The 16,671-nt window shown below is 36.6% G+C and overlaps 1 protein-coding gene across 1 annotated transcript in view; it reads right to left on the bottom strand.

The window, feature by feature from the left end:
- zc3h7bb (zinc finger CCCH-type containing 7Bb) overlaps window positions 1-16,671 on the bottom strand; it is a 35,763-nt gene that overhangs the window by 11,342 nt on the left and 7,750 nt on the right. Inside the window, exons 11-19 of the mRNA XM_021480297.3 lie at window positions 14,424-14,482; window positions 14,202-14,301; window positions 13,919-14,080; window positions 10,307-10,512; window positions 10,122-10,222; window positions 9,181-9,362; window positions 8,843-8,919; window positions 1,927-2,186; window positions 1,402-1,507 (exon numbers count right to left, since the gene is read on the bottom strand). Coding sequence (XP_021335972.2) covers window positions 1,402-1,507; window positions 1,927-2,186; window positions 8,843-8,919; window positions 9,181-9,362; window positions 10,122-10,222; window positions 10,307-10,512; window positions 13,919-14,080; window positions 14,202-14,301; window positions 14,424-14,482 — 1,253 coding nt within the window. The remainder of the gene's footprint in view (window positions 1-1,401; window positions 1,508-1,926; window positions 2,187-8,842; window positions 8,920-9,180; window positions 9,363-10,121; window positions 10,223-10,306; window positions 10,513-13,918; window positions 14,081-14,201; window positions 14,302-14,423; window positions 14,483-16,671) is intronic.

Below are 16,671 nucleotides of genomic sequence, written 5' to 3' on the forward strand. Positions count from 1 at the left end.
GAATGTATTTGGAGGAGTGACAGGTCAGAGGCGAGAGACTGGCTGTCGGAGAGCGAAACGTGTATGAAGATCATCAAATAGGCAGGAAATATGTCCGCAGTTTAATTACTCTGCTAGACATCTCTGTAGTGAAAACATCCGAGAAGCATTATTCCAACAAAACATTTGTTTTTAAGTTGTTTTTTCTGTCTCTGCAACACAGAAAGCCTTTGTCCCGCCCTTACGTTTCACGCAACTAGACAAGGTCGACTGTGATTGGCCACTTTTCATGTCAGTCAAATCACGCTTCAGAATCAATTCTTGAACTTCGGAAACTGATTTTCAGCAGCTTATGACACAATGCACTAAAATAAACACTCCAAGCACAGCGCTGTGATCGTACGCTTCACAAAACAGCCAATGCTGATTTCATCAATGTTATATTACGCATTAAAGGATTAAAAGTGTTAATTGTTTCATTCATTATTCAGCGATTCCTCCGCGTACCACTAGGAGGAAGCCCGCGTACCACTAGTGGTACGCGTACCACAGTTTGAGAACCACTGCTCTACATTATTCTGCAAAATAATAAATAATTATTACAAATCATTTTTGTTTTGGTTTTCAGCCGAGTGCTTCCAGAATATTAAGTCTTGGCCCAGAATTTCATTTTGTAGCATCATTAATGACAATTCTACTATGGTACTTTAAAAGTGGACCAACTATGCCACTTATTACAAAATGTAAAATAAGTCTGATTTCCCAAAAGTGTGTATGGAAATTTTCAGCTCAAAATACCATACACAAATAATGTTTTAGAACTCTTTGAAACTGCCCCTTTGAGCATTTAATCCCAATTGTGGTGTTTTGGTGGCTGTCGCTTTTAATTCAAATGAGACTGTGCTTTTCAAAAGAGGGCGGAGCTATAAATGCCTGTGTGACACCAAAATGGCAGATTCAACACTAATGGCATACGGCTGCTTCAAACTCAGGGCTGTTTATGCTAATATTCAAAAGATCTTTACTAATTGGCTGGGCTTTCCCCCTCTGATGACAAAATAGATGTCAATAAAAGTGTTTCTGCTGACTGTTTTTATCAAGTGTCGTTATTAAAATAATAGAATAAATTCATTATCATTAGAAGGCTGGCCATATTCACACAATTGCCACACAACTGTATTGAATGTTATTTTTAAATGTTTGCAATAATCTTTTATCTGTATAAACAGAATCATCAATATAAAACAAGATTGTTGTCAGAAACTGTATTTCTCTTCAATTAACCACAGGAATGACAAATTAGTCTCTTTTAAGTGCTAAGATATTTAACATACACAGCTGCTTAGTCATCACTAATACCTGCTTGTCTGAATACCAGACAGAACAGTTTCTGTCAAGATAATTTAATCAACGCTGACTTACATCATATTGTTGTGGGTAGGTACGTGAAAAAGGCAGCGGTCGCACAACCACCCACTTTTTCTTCTCAAACGATTTCACTAGCAACACCCTGCGCTCCTTTGTCCAACTGAAAGAAAAAGACAACAAAAGAAACACTAAGAACTCTCATTAGAGACCGAAGTCAGGTTAGACTTCATATTGAATTTAACACGGATGAAAGCCAAGCTGTTTCAAATTCTTTAACATGGCATATATCTTCTTATAGGTCTTTTATTTATTTTCACAACTTTCAATAAATTTTTCAACAAAGTTTGTATGAGAAAGAAGTTTCATTAGCTAAACAGTCTGCACATTCTAAACCTAAAATAAACCCATCTAATAAACTGTAGTTTTGAGCCTTGTACTATTGTTAATGACAAAAATTAATTATGATGGTACGATAAAATGTATTGACCTCAGGGAAGGATGGAGATTACAGTGTTCAATTTTAATGAGCACGTGCATGCTGGTGGTAAGATGATGCCTGCCTAAATAATGCAACCTGACCTGTGCCTGGCTTTGGCAGTGCAGTATTTCAGTGACTTGTCTGGCTCGTTGACCTGGCCCTCCCTCCAACACTGTCCACACACAAACTTCATCTTCAGATTCAGGCCACGCCCCCGACCACATCCCACCAGTCCTCCACCTCCTCCTCCTCCGCCACTGATGCCGTCTCCACCTCCGCCAACCACACCGCCTGAGACCACAGAACTGCCACTGATACCACCGCTGCTGCTCCCACTGGGCTGATGAGGCCCTGGCATAGGCTAAAAATTAGGAGAAAAGACACATATAGAATGAATTAATTTATTACAAATTAAATGTAAATGAAATTCAAAACCTTCATATTTACTGTTAATTAAGCAACAAATAATTCACTTGAACACTTTTCAAACATATGCATTAACATCCACTTTCAGATTAAAAAAGGTGGAATGTAAAAATGTGTGCATATTAAATATAGGATGTTTACTGAAAGAAATGGTAACAAAAAACAACGGAAATGATAATCTTCATATTAAAGAGCCCCTATTATGCATTAAAAAGGGTAATGTTCTGGTTTTTGGAGTCTCCAACAACAGGCTGATCAAAGGTCAAAAACACTGTCATTGTCTTATAATGAGCATTTACTTTAATCGACTGCTTTCAGCGTTAGAGAGAGAGAGAAATGCCCACCATGGCTTGTAAACAAATAGTCAGAGTGCAGAGTGTATGTGTGAGCTCAATGCAGGAGTGCGTTAAAGCAATGCAGTTTAAAACCAGCATATTGCTCTATTCTTATCCATAAGTAAAAACAGCGACACACATTCAGTATTAATCCACACAGTGGCAAAAGCTGAACTATTCTGAAACTTGACCACTGCACGCATGTAGGAATAGCTGACAGTGGCCATAGCAACAACAAAGGTTGTGGATGTGGATGGCGAGCACACAAACGCATTAAAATAAGAGAACAAAGCGGCACGTGTCGTGTTTTTAACATGCCTTCAGACATAATATGAAAATATAAAGGGTTAAACTATGAGCGGTTACGAGTAACAAAACACAATTAAATACACAATTTGCAAGCTAGAGAAAACAAGGCAGCACTTATTTACACTTGTGAAATGGAGAAGGGAACTGGTCCATTAACCCCACTTCCCAGAAGTTTAACTGGCAGAGAAACGAGCCAATGGCTGCATGTATTTTGATCTCATTGGTCGGCTGTCAAATTACTGCAGTCTTTATGGCGTTACTGGCTCAGAGAGCTGTCAATCATCACGCGTTGCACCTGCTCCCTGCACGAACAGCTACTACAGTTCATGCTAACGGCAGAGCGGCTCGTTTGCAACAGGAAAACAGAAAATGCATCGTCAAAAGTTTTAATCCACTGAAGAGAGTTTTGAGAGATTGTTTGAAGGGAAGAAGAGAATATATAGCTCTCTGAGGAGAGCTGATACTTAGATGATGTGGATGAAGACTTACTTTCGGGTTTTCTAATGGTAAGTAATCACTCTCATTGCCTCATTGTTTACGTCTCAGGGTTTCTCTGTTTAGCCTGCTTGTCCCTATAAGTGTGAATTTCTCTACCGTAGCCATAATCTTTCAGTAATGTTTGGCATTATCATGCAGTATGTTGGCATTTATCTGAATGGCTGCTGTTAGATCTGTAAGTTAAGCTATCTGTATAGTTATAATATAAATAAATGGGCATCAGAGTAAATCGTTTTTGCTACTCAATGGGGAAATACAATTGTTTACAATAGAATCCTAATTCTGTTTCTTTTTGTCATGTAGCTAAAACTGCTGAGGATTTCAAGCTTTCTGCCATTGAGTGAAGAGCAAAACAACAACAACTCTTGTAAGACTTTTTTGTTGCATATGCACTGGACTTATTTCACACAATGTACTACTTGTGCTCAAATAAATGACTGATACTATACGTTTGTGCTTATTATTTTACAATTAAAAAAATTGTGGAGTGTGAAATTGCCAGTGTGTGTGTGGTCATCAGACTGCTTCTCCACAAGCAAGGAGAGTGAGAAAATCACAAGACATTGTCCCAGAAAAATAATTCCAGAAATTTCATTTTCTATAATATGGATGTCAAATTCAAAACATATACTCAGGAGATGTGTGGGTTTTGACCTATTACTTTTCTGTGTTGCTACAAAACAAATTTCACATATTTGTTTCTGAAATAATAAAATGTTTAGTGCAGTGATTTTTTTTCTTTACTTAAGCATCTATAACTTTTTTTCTTTTTGAGCATTATAAACTCTAGATGACAGATAATAAAGCCCAAAGTGTCTTCTTTCCAAAGATACAAAATTTAAATGTAGATCAAATCATTCAGCAACTGTAAATGTTTTAGCTTAGGAAGATGGTTTTTGAGAAAGTGCCTCTGATGTTGAGGGAAAGGAGGACATCGACATAGCCTTGCAAAACTTTTTATAGAAATCTCATTTTGCATGCTATCTTATTTTGTTATTATTTTTCTTTGAGACAGTACTGTCTCTTCTTCCAGTAAGACCTGGTCAAGATGGCAGGCAGCACATAAAGTTTCATATAAAAATCACAAACAATACCACAAAATTATAAAATCACCATTCTTAAAAACATCAGCTCATAAAAAACAATTGCAGGTGTCCTTTAAAATGTTGTATAAAAGATGTTTAAAAGTACTCAGAGTCGGAAGAGTGTCAAGGTTTAGCTGATTTTGCAGGTCATTCCAAGCCCTGGGAGCATAAACGGAAAAAGCACGTTTGCCAAGTTCTGATAGTACCCTTGGAATTATCAGACGAATACATGAACCAGATCTAGTGTGTTGGTTGTTGGTGTGACATGTTAATAAATTCAAAATATAGGATGTAGGCTTGCCACGATAGACGTTGTTGACGGTGATACCGGTGTTAAGACGCAACACCGGTGACATCACTTTTCCACCGTGACACCGTCCCCACATTTGTTTTTTTGGTTACAGAAAGAGGATGGTGGACGATTTATTGTCAAAACGCAATGCAAAAGGGCCTGTTTGGCAATATTTTGGGTTCAACCCAAATGCAAAAGAGAACCAGAAGACGTTAATGAAGCAATCTGCAGGGTGGCAGCATCTTGAGGAAACATTACTAATTTATACACGCACCTTCATGGTTAACTATGGGCGGGTCGCGGAGAGATCAATGGCCATAAATACGCAACGCATACTCTCATTTTAAAAATCACGCGACCATCATCTCACAATGTTTAATAATAAATATCTTATTTTTTTAATAAAACAAGTGATTTAGCAATGCCGCCATTGACAATCCAACTCCAGAGAAACAACATCGTGGCAACGTGAGCACTTTTTCCGAAGTTCAGGTGTTCTTTTTTCCACTTGATTATGTGTTTAATGTAAAAAAATCCATAATGAATAGGCTGACAAGAGCGCATCCTGTGTGTGCGCGCATCTTTTATCACTGAGGACACTCTCTTCAAAAACCGAAAGTTGGTTCGTCTGTCTGGAAATATGTAATCGAATGAAAAGTTCATTTAGATGAGCCAATATTAAAAATTGCAATAAAGTAACTGAGACGTGAGGCCACACATCGAATCTGAGGTCTGATCTCTCTCTCTCTCTCATTCAGACATCGATCCGCAACAAAAGTCAAGTCGCAAAACTTAGGCAGGTGCAGCTGACAGGTAGAATAGCTGAAGTCTTTGCGAAATCTATCAAAGTACACCACTGAAAACAGGCATAAATGTCTTTGAGCCAAAAAAGTCTATTGGTAGGATATCTGTAAAAACACAATTGGAGCCAAAGATATTTGTGTAGCCTATAAATTATAGGCCAATTAATTCAAATAAAATGAAAACCAAAATTAACAATTCATTACATTTTTCTTTTGCTAAAAATATACGTTAACGAAAAAAAATCAAAAGGTGGCTAGTTTGTATTAATGTGTTTTAATATTAATGAAAATATGCTCAGCCTTAACGTCTATATATACGCCGTCAATAGACAAGCCATTTAAAACATATTACTTTATTGTGTACTGGGTTAGAATGTATATTTTACAATAAAAACTAAACGTAGCATGTCTCGATGTCATTTAAATCATGTAATACATAACCACACCAAAGCTGTGGACCTGTAGTCTATGCAGTGTGTAAACTTACAGGTCGGTGTTGGTCAATAGTCTTACTGCGCACTCCAATCAGAGGAAGATTATGTTACTCGATAGACAACATTACTTAAGAGATTTAAAAAAATGAAAGGTAGACCTATTTTTTTGAAAAGGAACAACGCGCAAATCTGCAACAAATAAAACTAAAAATAAAACGTATAAATAACGTATAAATAAAATGTATTCCGCCACTGACAGTGTGAGCCGCCCTTATGCAGCGCCTGTAACTGCCGCTTGTAAGAGAAATCAAAGTCGATATAACCAAAAAGCAAGATCATATAGTTATAAATATTCCATAACAATACTTATCGAAATATTTATACATTTAGCTACATGTTTTTTATTGAGATTGTGTGATCTGTATATGTTGTCTGATCTTTACAGAAGCTTTAAACTGACACGTGTGCGGTGATGTTTAGCTCTGACATAGGCGCTTTTATTTAGCCTGTAGATTTTTTACATAATGTTCCTATTCTTAACATTTTTTATTCATAGTTTATATATAAAATGAGTGCTAGCTTGTTTAGTTGTGATCATTATGCAAGGATCATATTTCATATTCGGTTTATTCTTCAATAACCTACAGATTCGTTAATAATGTATTTTATAATCGGATTGTTCTTTGGGAGCTGTTATATAATATAGGCGTTTATGGTTGTTATTTGTTTATTTGTTATTTGATTCTAACTTCCACAGTTTTTTTCAGCCCGTAGCATTGTTGTGTTTTATTCTTTATGTTAATAAAAGTTATGTTTTGTATAATAACAGGGATTTTTTTTTGTAGTTTCCTTTTCGTCCATTGAAATAATTGATGCCAAATTGGCAACTCCCTCAAAACTGAAAGTGAAAGTATTATACGCAAGCATTTATAAGCTATTTAAAAGCAAAAAAAAAGAGGAAAATAAGAAACGCCCACTCCCACAGTGATACCGGTATTACCGGTGTTATCACATGTCGATTAACCGGTGGGGAAATTTCCTCACCGTCACAACCCTAATAGGACGGTAATTTACCTAAAAGAGCCTTTAAAATAAATAAGTATAGATGTTATTTTCTCCTTTGATATAAAGATAACCAGTCTAAGCAATCATACAAAATACAGTGGTGCGTCCGTGAGTCTGTACCTGTGACAAAGCGTATTGCTGCATGATAAACAGAATCTAATTTTCTTAATAGGGTAGCGGCTGCGTGCATTTAAAGATGATCACCATAATCCATTATAGATAGAAATGTACTCTCTACAAATTTTTTGCTTGGTTTAAAGAATGTGCTGCTGTATACATTATTGTGTCATCGGCATACAGGTGTATTTTAGCTGATTCTATTCCGTGACCTAAATCGTTAATATAAATAGAAAATAACAATGGAGCTAAAACCGATCCTTGGGGAACCCCAGTGTTAAGCCTGATTTATGCTTCTGCGTCAAGTGACCAGCGTAACTCACGGCGCATGCAACGTGCGTGGCTGTGCATTTATACTTCTGCGCGCTGTCTCTGTTGGTCTGCATTAACACTTTCGAAACGCTAGTTGGCAGTGAGATGTATATGTTCCTCTGTGTCCAGTTTCTTCGCTGCTTTTTTGCTTTTCCTGAACACTTCCGGGATGTACAAGTGGCTCAAACTCGCTCATTTTAAGGCAGGACAGCGGACGTGCAACAACTTTAACTATGAGGTAAACACAAAACAAAACTATCTATCCGGAGCTCCTTCACGGGACTCCACACTTGTAAACAATCTTTCGCGCCATTCGCTCGGCTCTCGGTCCCGCCCAGACTCGTCAGTGCTACCAAGCCGACCAATCACAGAGCTTGCGCTGCGCGTTGTTGCGACGTGTAGTTACATTTTTTGAGAGGTGCACGTCAGTGACGGCGATGGCCACGGCGAAGGGCTATGCGTCAGCGCCGTAGCATATGCCGGCAGTTTGACGCAGAAGTATAAATCGGCCTTTAACATTTAGAAATGGTGAATTATAATTTTCTGCTGTCACACATTGAGTATAATCAAATTTAAAATATAAACTCATGAAATACTTGGCTTTTAAGGCCAAATTTTCTTTAGGACATTACATTTATGTTTTCCTGTGTTTCTATATGGAAAACCAATATTGAACACAATACAATTTTTTTCCTCATGACTTCATAATGAATAACTTTTTATATTTTTTAACATGTAACTTCATCTTTTACCACAGTAAAGCTCAAAGTGTCTTCTTTTCAATGATACATAATTTGTGTTTGTAGCTTACTGGAGTCAGGAACTGTTACTATTTAAAGTTAGGTAGGTGTAAATCTCCAAAATTTAGTGCTACAAACTTTGGGGAGCTTCAAAAATGTTGTTCTTAAAGATGTGGTGGAGTCAATAAGGTGCTGTATGATAAATTAAAAGAACATGTTGTCAATAAAAAAATACTGGAAAGTTTGTTTTTTCTCTGTGATATTGAAACCCATATGTTTAAAGTAAAAATGCAATATAACAAGTAGTGCAATGGTTTGCCAAAAGATATACATGTTATATAGTATAACTCCCAAGAGTCCTAAAAGTGTGTTAGACATGAAAAAATATGGTTTCATATGGTGTCATTTAAACGCTTGTATCTCTAAAAAAAACAAAGAGAAAAAAAATCTTAATGTAATTAAATATGTATTTTTTTGGGGTATCATTGCATTTGTAAATGGTTTTTCCCCTTACTAGGGACAATTAAAAAAATGCATCTCTTCTAGTACAAAGATGAACATTTGAGGACGGCACAGTGTTTTTGTTTTGTCAAAGCCTCACCTTCTGTCTCTGCGCATTCTGTTCCAACCTGTGCCAGTGTCTTTTAGACTCCTGCACCATCTCCTCATGGGTAATACCTGAGCCAGTACACAAGCACAAATTAAATCTCATTAAGTGCTTTATTACTACGAGTTCCTTTCAATCATCTATGCCAAAGACCACAATACAGAGCAAAGACGGCAATTCTCTGCACTGCAAAGTCAGAAAATTTGTTTTTGTTTTAAAATAAATGGGGCAATCAAACTTGAAATGCCACAACAAACAAAAAGCTCTATAGAGATTTAAAAACAGTAGTTTGCAGTGTACATGCATGTATACAAACAGCACATCCTCAATACCTGTGTCCTGCTGAAGCACCCAACACTTGAGTTCTATGACTGAATGTGCAAAAGAGCAACTGTCCTCCCGTTGGCAGCCGTATCGCACTTCATGACGACACACGTCAAACTGGCAGAGTGGGTGAAGAGGGCGTATTTTACTGTAGCGCACGTTTGCTGAGCGAACCACATGCACCAGGCACCTTTTCAGATAGATGACAGCATAAGAGACATCGATATGAGAGAAGATATGTGATGGACACTTATAAGGTTAGTTCACTCAGAAATATTTCTCATCCCATAATTTCCTCTCCCTCAAGGCATCCTAAGTGTTTAGGACTTTTTTTGTTTAATCAAACCCAATAGGAGTTATTTAAAAATTTATCAAAGGCTGTTCATACCACAAAGTTTCTTAAGTTGTCTCAAGTTGCTCTGGGGGGTGAATAAAGGTCTCCTCTAACAAATCAATGGGTTTTTCTAAGAAAAATATCTACATTTAAAACTTTAGAAACTATTTTTCATAATGTCCGATGAGCTGTGGGAGCCATCTTTTGCTTTTAGCTGCATTTTATGCCACATTTAGGGCTATCAGCTGGATATCTAACCATTTAGGTACTCTCTCTTCACTGCACTACTGCGTTAGACAAATCTTTATACAAAACGGTTCATACACATCGATTCACAACAGGAAGCCTTTATTTCACCCGCTGGAGTCATTTTTGGCACTTTTTATTATGTATGCAACTTGAATGCACTTTATTGATCTTCTTTTGGTAAATTTTTGCAGACTTCTGATAAATATTAGCAGACTATTGCCATTGTAGAGATGGAAAAGCCCAAAATAACGATTAAAAAGCTTCTGCTGGATACTTTTAAGTGAACTAACCCTTTAAGTACTTCAAAAAGTACATTTGTAATTTAATTTAAGGTTAAAAAAGACAAGTCGGGAGAGGATGACTCACTTGTTGTCATCAAAGGGATGTCGTGCAGTGAGATTGGAACACACAGCAAGATTTTCTTTGCTTCTCTTGCTAATGATTCGAGGTTTACTGTCAAAACATTCCTACAGGAAGTCAGAGGCCAGAGTTAGAAGATATTTCCTAACAAGGACCCAATGGCTAGCATTAAATATGAAAATAAGCATTACCTCACAGAGGAACATAAACATGCCCATATGGAGCTGGAGGAGACGGGTGACACTGAGGGCCCTACGTTCATTGGTGCCCAGAGGGTCAAACAGTAGCTCGCGACTCAGAGCTCCCTTCCTCTCTTGGGTCCAGACGTCGATCTCCTCCTGGCAATAGGCAAAAGTGCAGTTCTCACCATACTGGCACTCCTGACGCTCTTGTACCTCTGCAAAAAAAATAACAATCAGTGGAAATCTAAATGATCATATGTGACCCTGGACCACAAATCAAGAATTTTTTGGGGGAGAATGAGATTTGAATAATTAAGCTTTTCATTGATGTATGGATTGTTAGGATATAACAATAACTGGCCGATATAGAAAAATGTAAAAATTTTGAATCTAAGGTTTCAAAAAAATCCAAATATTGAGAAAATAACCTTTTAAGATGTCTAAAGTTCCAAGCAATGCATAATACTTTAAAAAAAATACTTTTTGGTATATTTACAGTAGAAATGTAAAAAATATAATCACGGAAGATGATCTTTACATAATTAATGAATTGGCATAAAATTAAATCCATAATTTTGAGCCACAAACACACTCATGGAACATAAGACTGCATCAGGTGTAGAGTGTGATAACCACATCTTTTTTTGTTTGTTATTTGCATCATTGCAGAGATGTGTGGATGCAGTCCTCTAAGCTCATGGGAGTCAAACACAGTTTAAAATCTTTTCCACTGCACCATGACTTTATATTCTATACTGTACATTATTTCTGTTAAGCGACAAGACTTTTGTCTCAGCAAAGTCAGACTTTACTGTCCTAATAATACAATTAAAAATCAAGGTATGATCATTTTGTATTTTGGTAAAATAAATGTAATGTAGAGGCCTTTGCCTCTCAAATATGCCACTTCTGATACAAAATGATCGACTAAGATCAAGAAGGTAAGTTATTATTTCTTCATTCTAAAACTTGGATAGGTAAAAAGACATTTTTTCAGGTAGTGTATATACTGAACAATGTTGGAAACCTCAAACAACAGACTTACTTATTTGATTTCCTACTGTGGATTTCAATAGTTAACAAATTTAACACTACTAAAAAATATATCTTTAGGATGCGTTCAACACCACACACACACATACACACACACACACAAAAAAAAAAACTGGTTTAGAAAAAGGGTGAGTTATGATCACAATATTCATTTTCGGGTGAACTATCACTTTAATACTCTCTAAATATCTGTGGTATTTAAATATTTCAATCACATTGTGTCTGCTGCGGGTAGCCAAAATCTTGCCACCGGAATCTTGTTGTGTTGCGTGTTTTATGACATAATGTTAGGCAAATAGATAGCCATACCAAATCAGGCTTTAGAAAGATTGCCCAAAAAGGGAAAAAAAAGACTGCAAAATATGCACTAAAGCCCCGTCATACATATGTAGTCAGCAAATCTTCAGCAACTGCCTTGAGGTATAAAAATCAATCTACGTAGCAAATTCTGAGAAATGATTCCAACACATTGCTAAAGTCAAGTTATGAAATATTAACCCAGTACTGGCAAGGTTTTAAGGTTTGCTGCAGTGTAGAAAAGTCACAGTAGACATTTGAAAAACAAATTGCATATGCACCAACAGCCAAGCATGACAAAGATGTGTTAAGTTGCAAAGAAATCTGTTTTTGAAATGAATGAAGATAGCAGAAGTAAATAATTTCCATTAATTATTTAGTCTGACATATTTACTTTTCCAAAATATTTGAAATGTTTCTTAAAGATCTTTTCAAAGACATTTAAAAGAACATATTTAGAGCAGTAATCTCAATTAGAGTTGTGCCGATCGTGTATTGACGATAGGCAAAGATATTGCCGAGAGCTAAAACCTATAACGATTTTAAAGACGATATTTAGCTCGTTTTGCATTAATGTAGACCTATTACATGTTTTATGTGCATTATTGAATTAAATGAATAGAATTATTATTTTTAATCATCATTATTAATAATAAATGAACTACAAATAATTTGACAGCTTCAGCTATTCACATCAACATCACTTGACCTACATCAATAGGTCAAATACATTTTTTAATAAAAATGCATTATTTCGATTGCACTCGAGCATGCGCTCTTTTCTCTCTCTCTCTCTCTCTCTCTCTCTCTCTCTCTCTCTATCTCTATCTCTATCTCTATCTCAGCAGCAGCAGTTGAAGCACGAGCTGCCCGTAACGACACAGCCACATCTCTTTTTCATCAAACTTTGTTGCTTAGGCCTATAAATAATAGACTAAATAACAAAACTGGATTTAATTAACAATCAAGTTAAATAAAATGATTTTAAAAAATGAAACAACTGGAGAAGAAAGTTAAAGCAATTAGAAACCAGCTCAAAATTTCTGGAATAAAATTTGTTGCGATTGTTGGTCATTTGAGACTGCTTTATAACAGCACTCCCGCAAGATTCTCTCTTGCTTTCACAAAAAAAAACTATTTATCTTTTGTAGATGTTATTAATTGCCTATTAAGGTTTCAAGGTGGCCTATAGCCTGTTTTCTTCAGAGCATGCATTGATAGCTCCTTTAAATACACAGAATATACATACTTGTTTATTTGTGTTTAATTTGATAGATTTGAACCTATTTATTTAATTAAAAAATATGTTAGGCCTATATTTATTTATATAGGCTATTAAAATATGTTTTATTTATTTATTTAAACTAGCCTACATTAAATTAAATTACAACTTGTATTTTACCAATCATTTTGGCATTAAAGAATTATTGAACAGATTATTAATAACTTATCAAAGAACATTTTACTGAGCTCAGTGAAACGTTATAGGTCAAATAGGCTATTTAATATTAAAGCAATAGGCTATTGCCGATTCGTCGCAGCCATGTCTAAAATTAATCTCTTATCAGAAAACAATAAACATATGCCAATCGCAACATTGTGTTAGATCTTAGCAAATACAAATGTGACACTGCTGATGATTACTTTTGTGATTAATTAGACCTTAAGCCGAACCGCGCTTATGAAACAAAACATTGGAAATCTGCACCGCATAGAAACAGTCACATGCGGGTGGCGAGTCCTCCATCCCCATCCCACCTGAAAGGACCGTAATGCATCCTTGTTTCTATGCGTAGATAAATATAATTTCATTTGCTTTCATCCATGTGTATTATATCCATTTTGGGGCAGTCTCGCAGTACGAGGATAACGGCATAAACCCAAAGTCACAATAAAATCCTGTCCCATGCCGCACTGAAGCAGAGTCTTGTTTAAAATAATTTTGGTCTCAGCTCTTATATAGCTGTAAGAGCACAGTGATTTGCATTGCTTTGAATTATAATCCAATGTCAAAGCCAAAGGTAATGCAATTACAGTATTTTATTAAATGCATTTAAACAAACCTATGGCTACTTAGATATTAGGGGGAAAAAATCCTAATATCTTTTGTTTCCAGGATGAGATTACTACGGATATCAAAACTAAAACTATCATTTGCCAATCCCATTGTAGTATCCATTACAATTCCCTTGTAGTAGTATGCATCCCTTACTAAAACATCTATCCACTGTAAATAGTTTGCACATTTCTCTAATCAAAACAAAGCCATACCTTTGCAGAGAACAAATGCCCCAAGGAAGTTATTACGAGCTGGACGAGGTCGCACCCTCTTCCAGATGGGGTCGTCTGCAGTTTTGAGGCGACAGAGCAGCACATCTCTCTTACAGCGGTGCGCTGCCTCAGGCTGATAATGGTAGTCCATAACTCTGGGGCCTAATTCAGAAAATTTTAACTTACTGAAGATCAGACTGGTATAAAATGCTCTGGAAAAGTTTTGATATGAATTGTTTTTCTCGTAGCATACATAACTATATACAGCTGAGAGGTACAGTACCTATGCGACTGTAGCAAGCATTACAGGCCTGTCTGAACTCATGTGTGGCAGCCAGAGGGTTTCGTGACAGCAGAGAAAGGTTGGTACCAACTGGCCCATTCTGTTGGCAGAAAAGAACAATTCTCAGACTAGGAAATAGCTCAACATTTAAATTATTGTACAGAGGAGAGTTAAAAGGGACAAACTGTGTGAATTAACAAAAACAGAGGAGTTTTAACTCACTGCATTAGCGGCATTATGATTACGCAAACCAGGGATGAAACAGTGAGAGATTCGTCCACCTGAGATTTGGAAGAAAAGAGAAAATGATTTGGATAAAATTAGTAAAACTCGAAATATTGTGAAGACATTCATAATAGTGCCACATGATCCTTTAGCTGATCTGATACTCAAAAAAAAAATACTATTATAATAGATAAGAATAGATTTGCTGAAAACTTTGTGAAAACTTTTGTTCAGGATTTTTTCCAGAACAGAGATTTTGGATAGTTATGAATAAGTGGCACTTTATTCATTTGATGCAGTCCAGATGAGGAGAATTTTTTGTTCTAAAATGCCATTTTAAAATGAAAACACACTAGTGTACACTGCATCATAGAACAGCAGTGTTTTTTACACGCCACATTCAATAGGCTGATTTATACATTTGCTTGGGTCTGCAGGGCGTGAAGGCTTCTTATGCCTCACTCACAATAGCAGTGACTTTGAGGCTGCCTATCACTCTGGGTAGCGACTTGCTTCAAATGCAGGGCTGTGTAGGTCTATACAACAGGATCACGTTAGCTCTACTGGTGCTCCTATTGGCTTTCGCTCAAAAAAGCCACCTAGTTGCCAATTGTATGAATGAGGCTTTATACTCGACACGCTCATCATTGTGCTATTATTTGTAACAACAGGGGGCGACTCAGTGTAACTCTCATGATGAAACAGTGGTAAAGTCATTGGGTGGAGAAACTAAATACAGTGTTTCTCAACCAGGTTCCTGGAGGACCACCAACACTGCATGTTTTGCATGTCTTCTTTGTCTGTCACAGCCATTACAGGTTTTCAGTCTGTGCTAATGAGCTGCTGATCCTAATCAAGTGTGTTTGGTTAAAGAGACATTGGAAATGTGCAGAGCTGGTTCTTCTCCAGGAACATGGTTTAGAAACAGTGCTCGAAATAATTTTTTACTTGGTAGCACCGGTGCTCCCAACTTCAAATATTTAGGAACACCAAAAATAAATTTAGGAGCACCACCAAAAATGAATGAGCACCATTGCAAATTGTATTTTAAGGGATTTATTGTATTTTAAAACATCAATAGGACTAACAAAAACCAGAAACAATTATCTAGTTAATGCTGATATGACTTGATATTTGTGCAATAATTCCAAAATATATGTCTAATAATCATAGAATATTAATGATGATGAAAATGACAATAATATTAGTAACAATAAATTACATTTCTCATTATAATGCTGCTTTGAATGTGCTTGAATGGGAGTTATCTGCTATAAAACTTCTGTTACTTTATGAAAAAAATGGTTTGCATCAAATAAAAAATAAGCATTGCAGTATTTATTTTGTGCTTTTGTTTTTATTTTTATTATTTAAATAATATTTCTGCTACAAAACAAATGAAAGACTAATAAATCAATCAATTCAATGCTGAAAGCTGCAAAACAGTCATGAACTAAATAGAAATATAATATACATCTACAGAAAGAACTGACAAAAGAAAGGAAGAAAAGTCTCACTTCTATCACTCTTTAAAAGTTTTGGTTTTTGTCAATTTAAGTGAGCGGTTGAGTGAGCAACGTATCTGAGTAGGGGCGTGTGCGCACGAGACGTACCTGAAGGGAGGTTGTGGTGAGTTGCGCGCAACATACCTGAAGAGCGGTGAGGGTGAGTTGCACGCGATGTACCCGAAGAGCTAGGAGGGATGCGGTCAAGAGAGGTGTGCAACGAATTTAAGGACCGGGCGGGAGATGCGCGATTTCCGGGAGATTATCATTCATTTGCGGGCATCCGGGAGTCTCTATGTATTTGCGGGATACTCCAGCAACATCCGGGAGACTTGGGATGTCTGCACCTTCTCCAAAAACACTCGATTGATCTCGGCTGGTGGATCAACATTCAATACGGAATGATTGCTTTCATCTGCGCCTCAACTTTAGGTGGGGTTTGCAAACATGTGTGCTTTTTACTGTTCAGCCATTGATTTCCTGCGGTCATAAAAGCTTCCTCCCTGTCATCTGACAGCGGAAAGACTTAAGTGACTGACAGCTCATATGAACCAATGTAGCAACAGGGAAGAGCGACTCCGCACGATTTTAGAAAAAAAATCTAAACAGCTCTACAACCATTATATCCAGTCACACAAATGCTCCCAAATATATTATAGGGTCGCATAGATTAATTTTCGGGCGCATATGCAACCAAATGAATGAATTTAGTTAAAACACGATTAAAGCACAAACATGTT

Source organism: Danio rerio, chromosome 12 (genome assembly GCF_049306965.1).
Source record: "Danio rerio strain Tuebingen ecotype United States chromosome 12, GRCz12tu, whole genome shotgun sequence".
In the NCBI taxonomy this organism is placed as follows: Eukaryota; Metazoa; Chordata; class Actinopteri; order Cypriniformes; family Danionidae; genus Danio; species Danio rerio.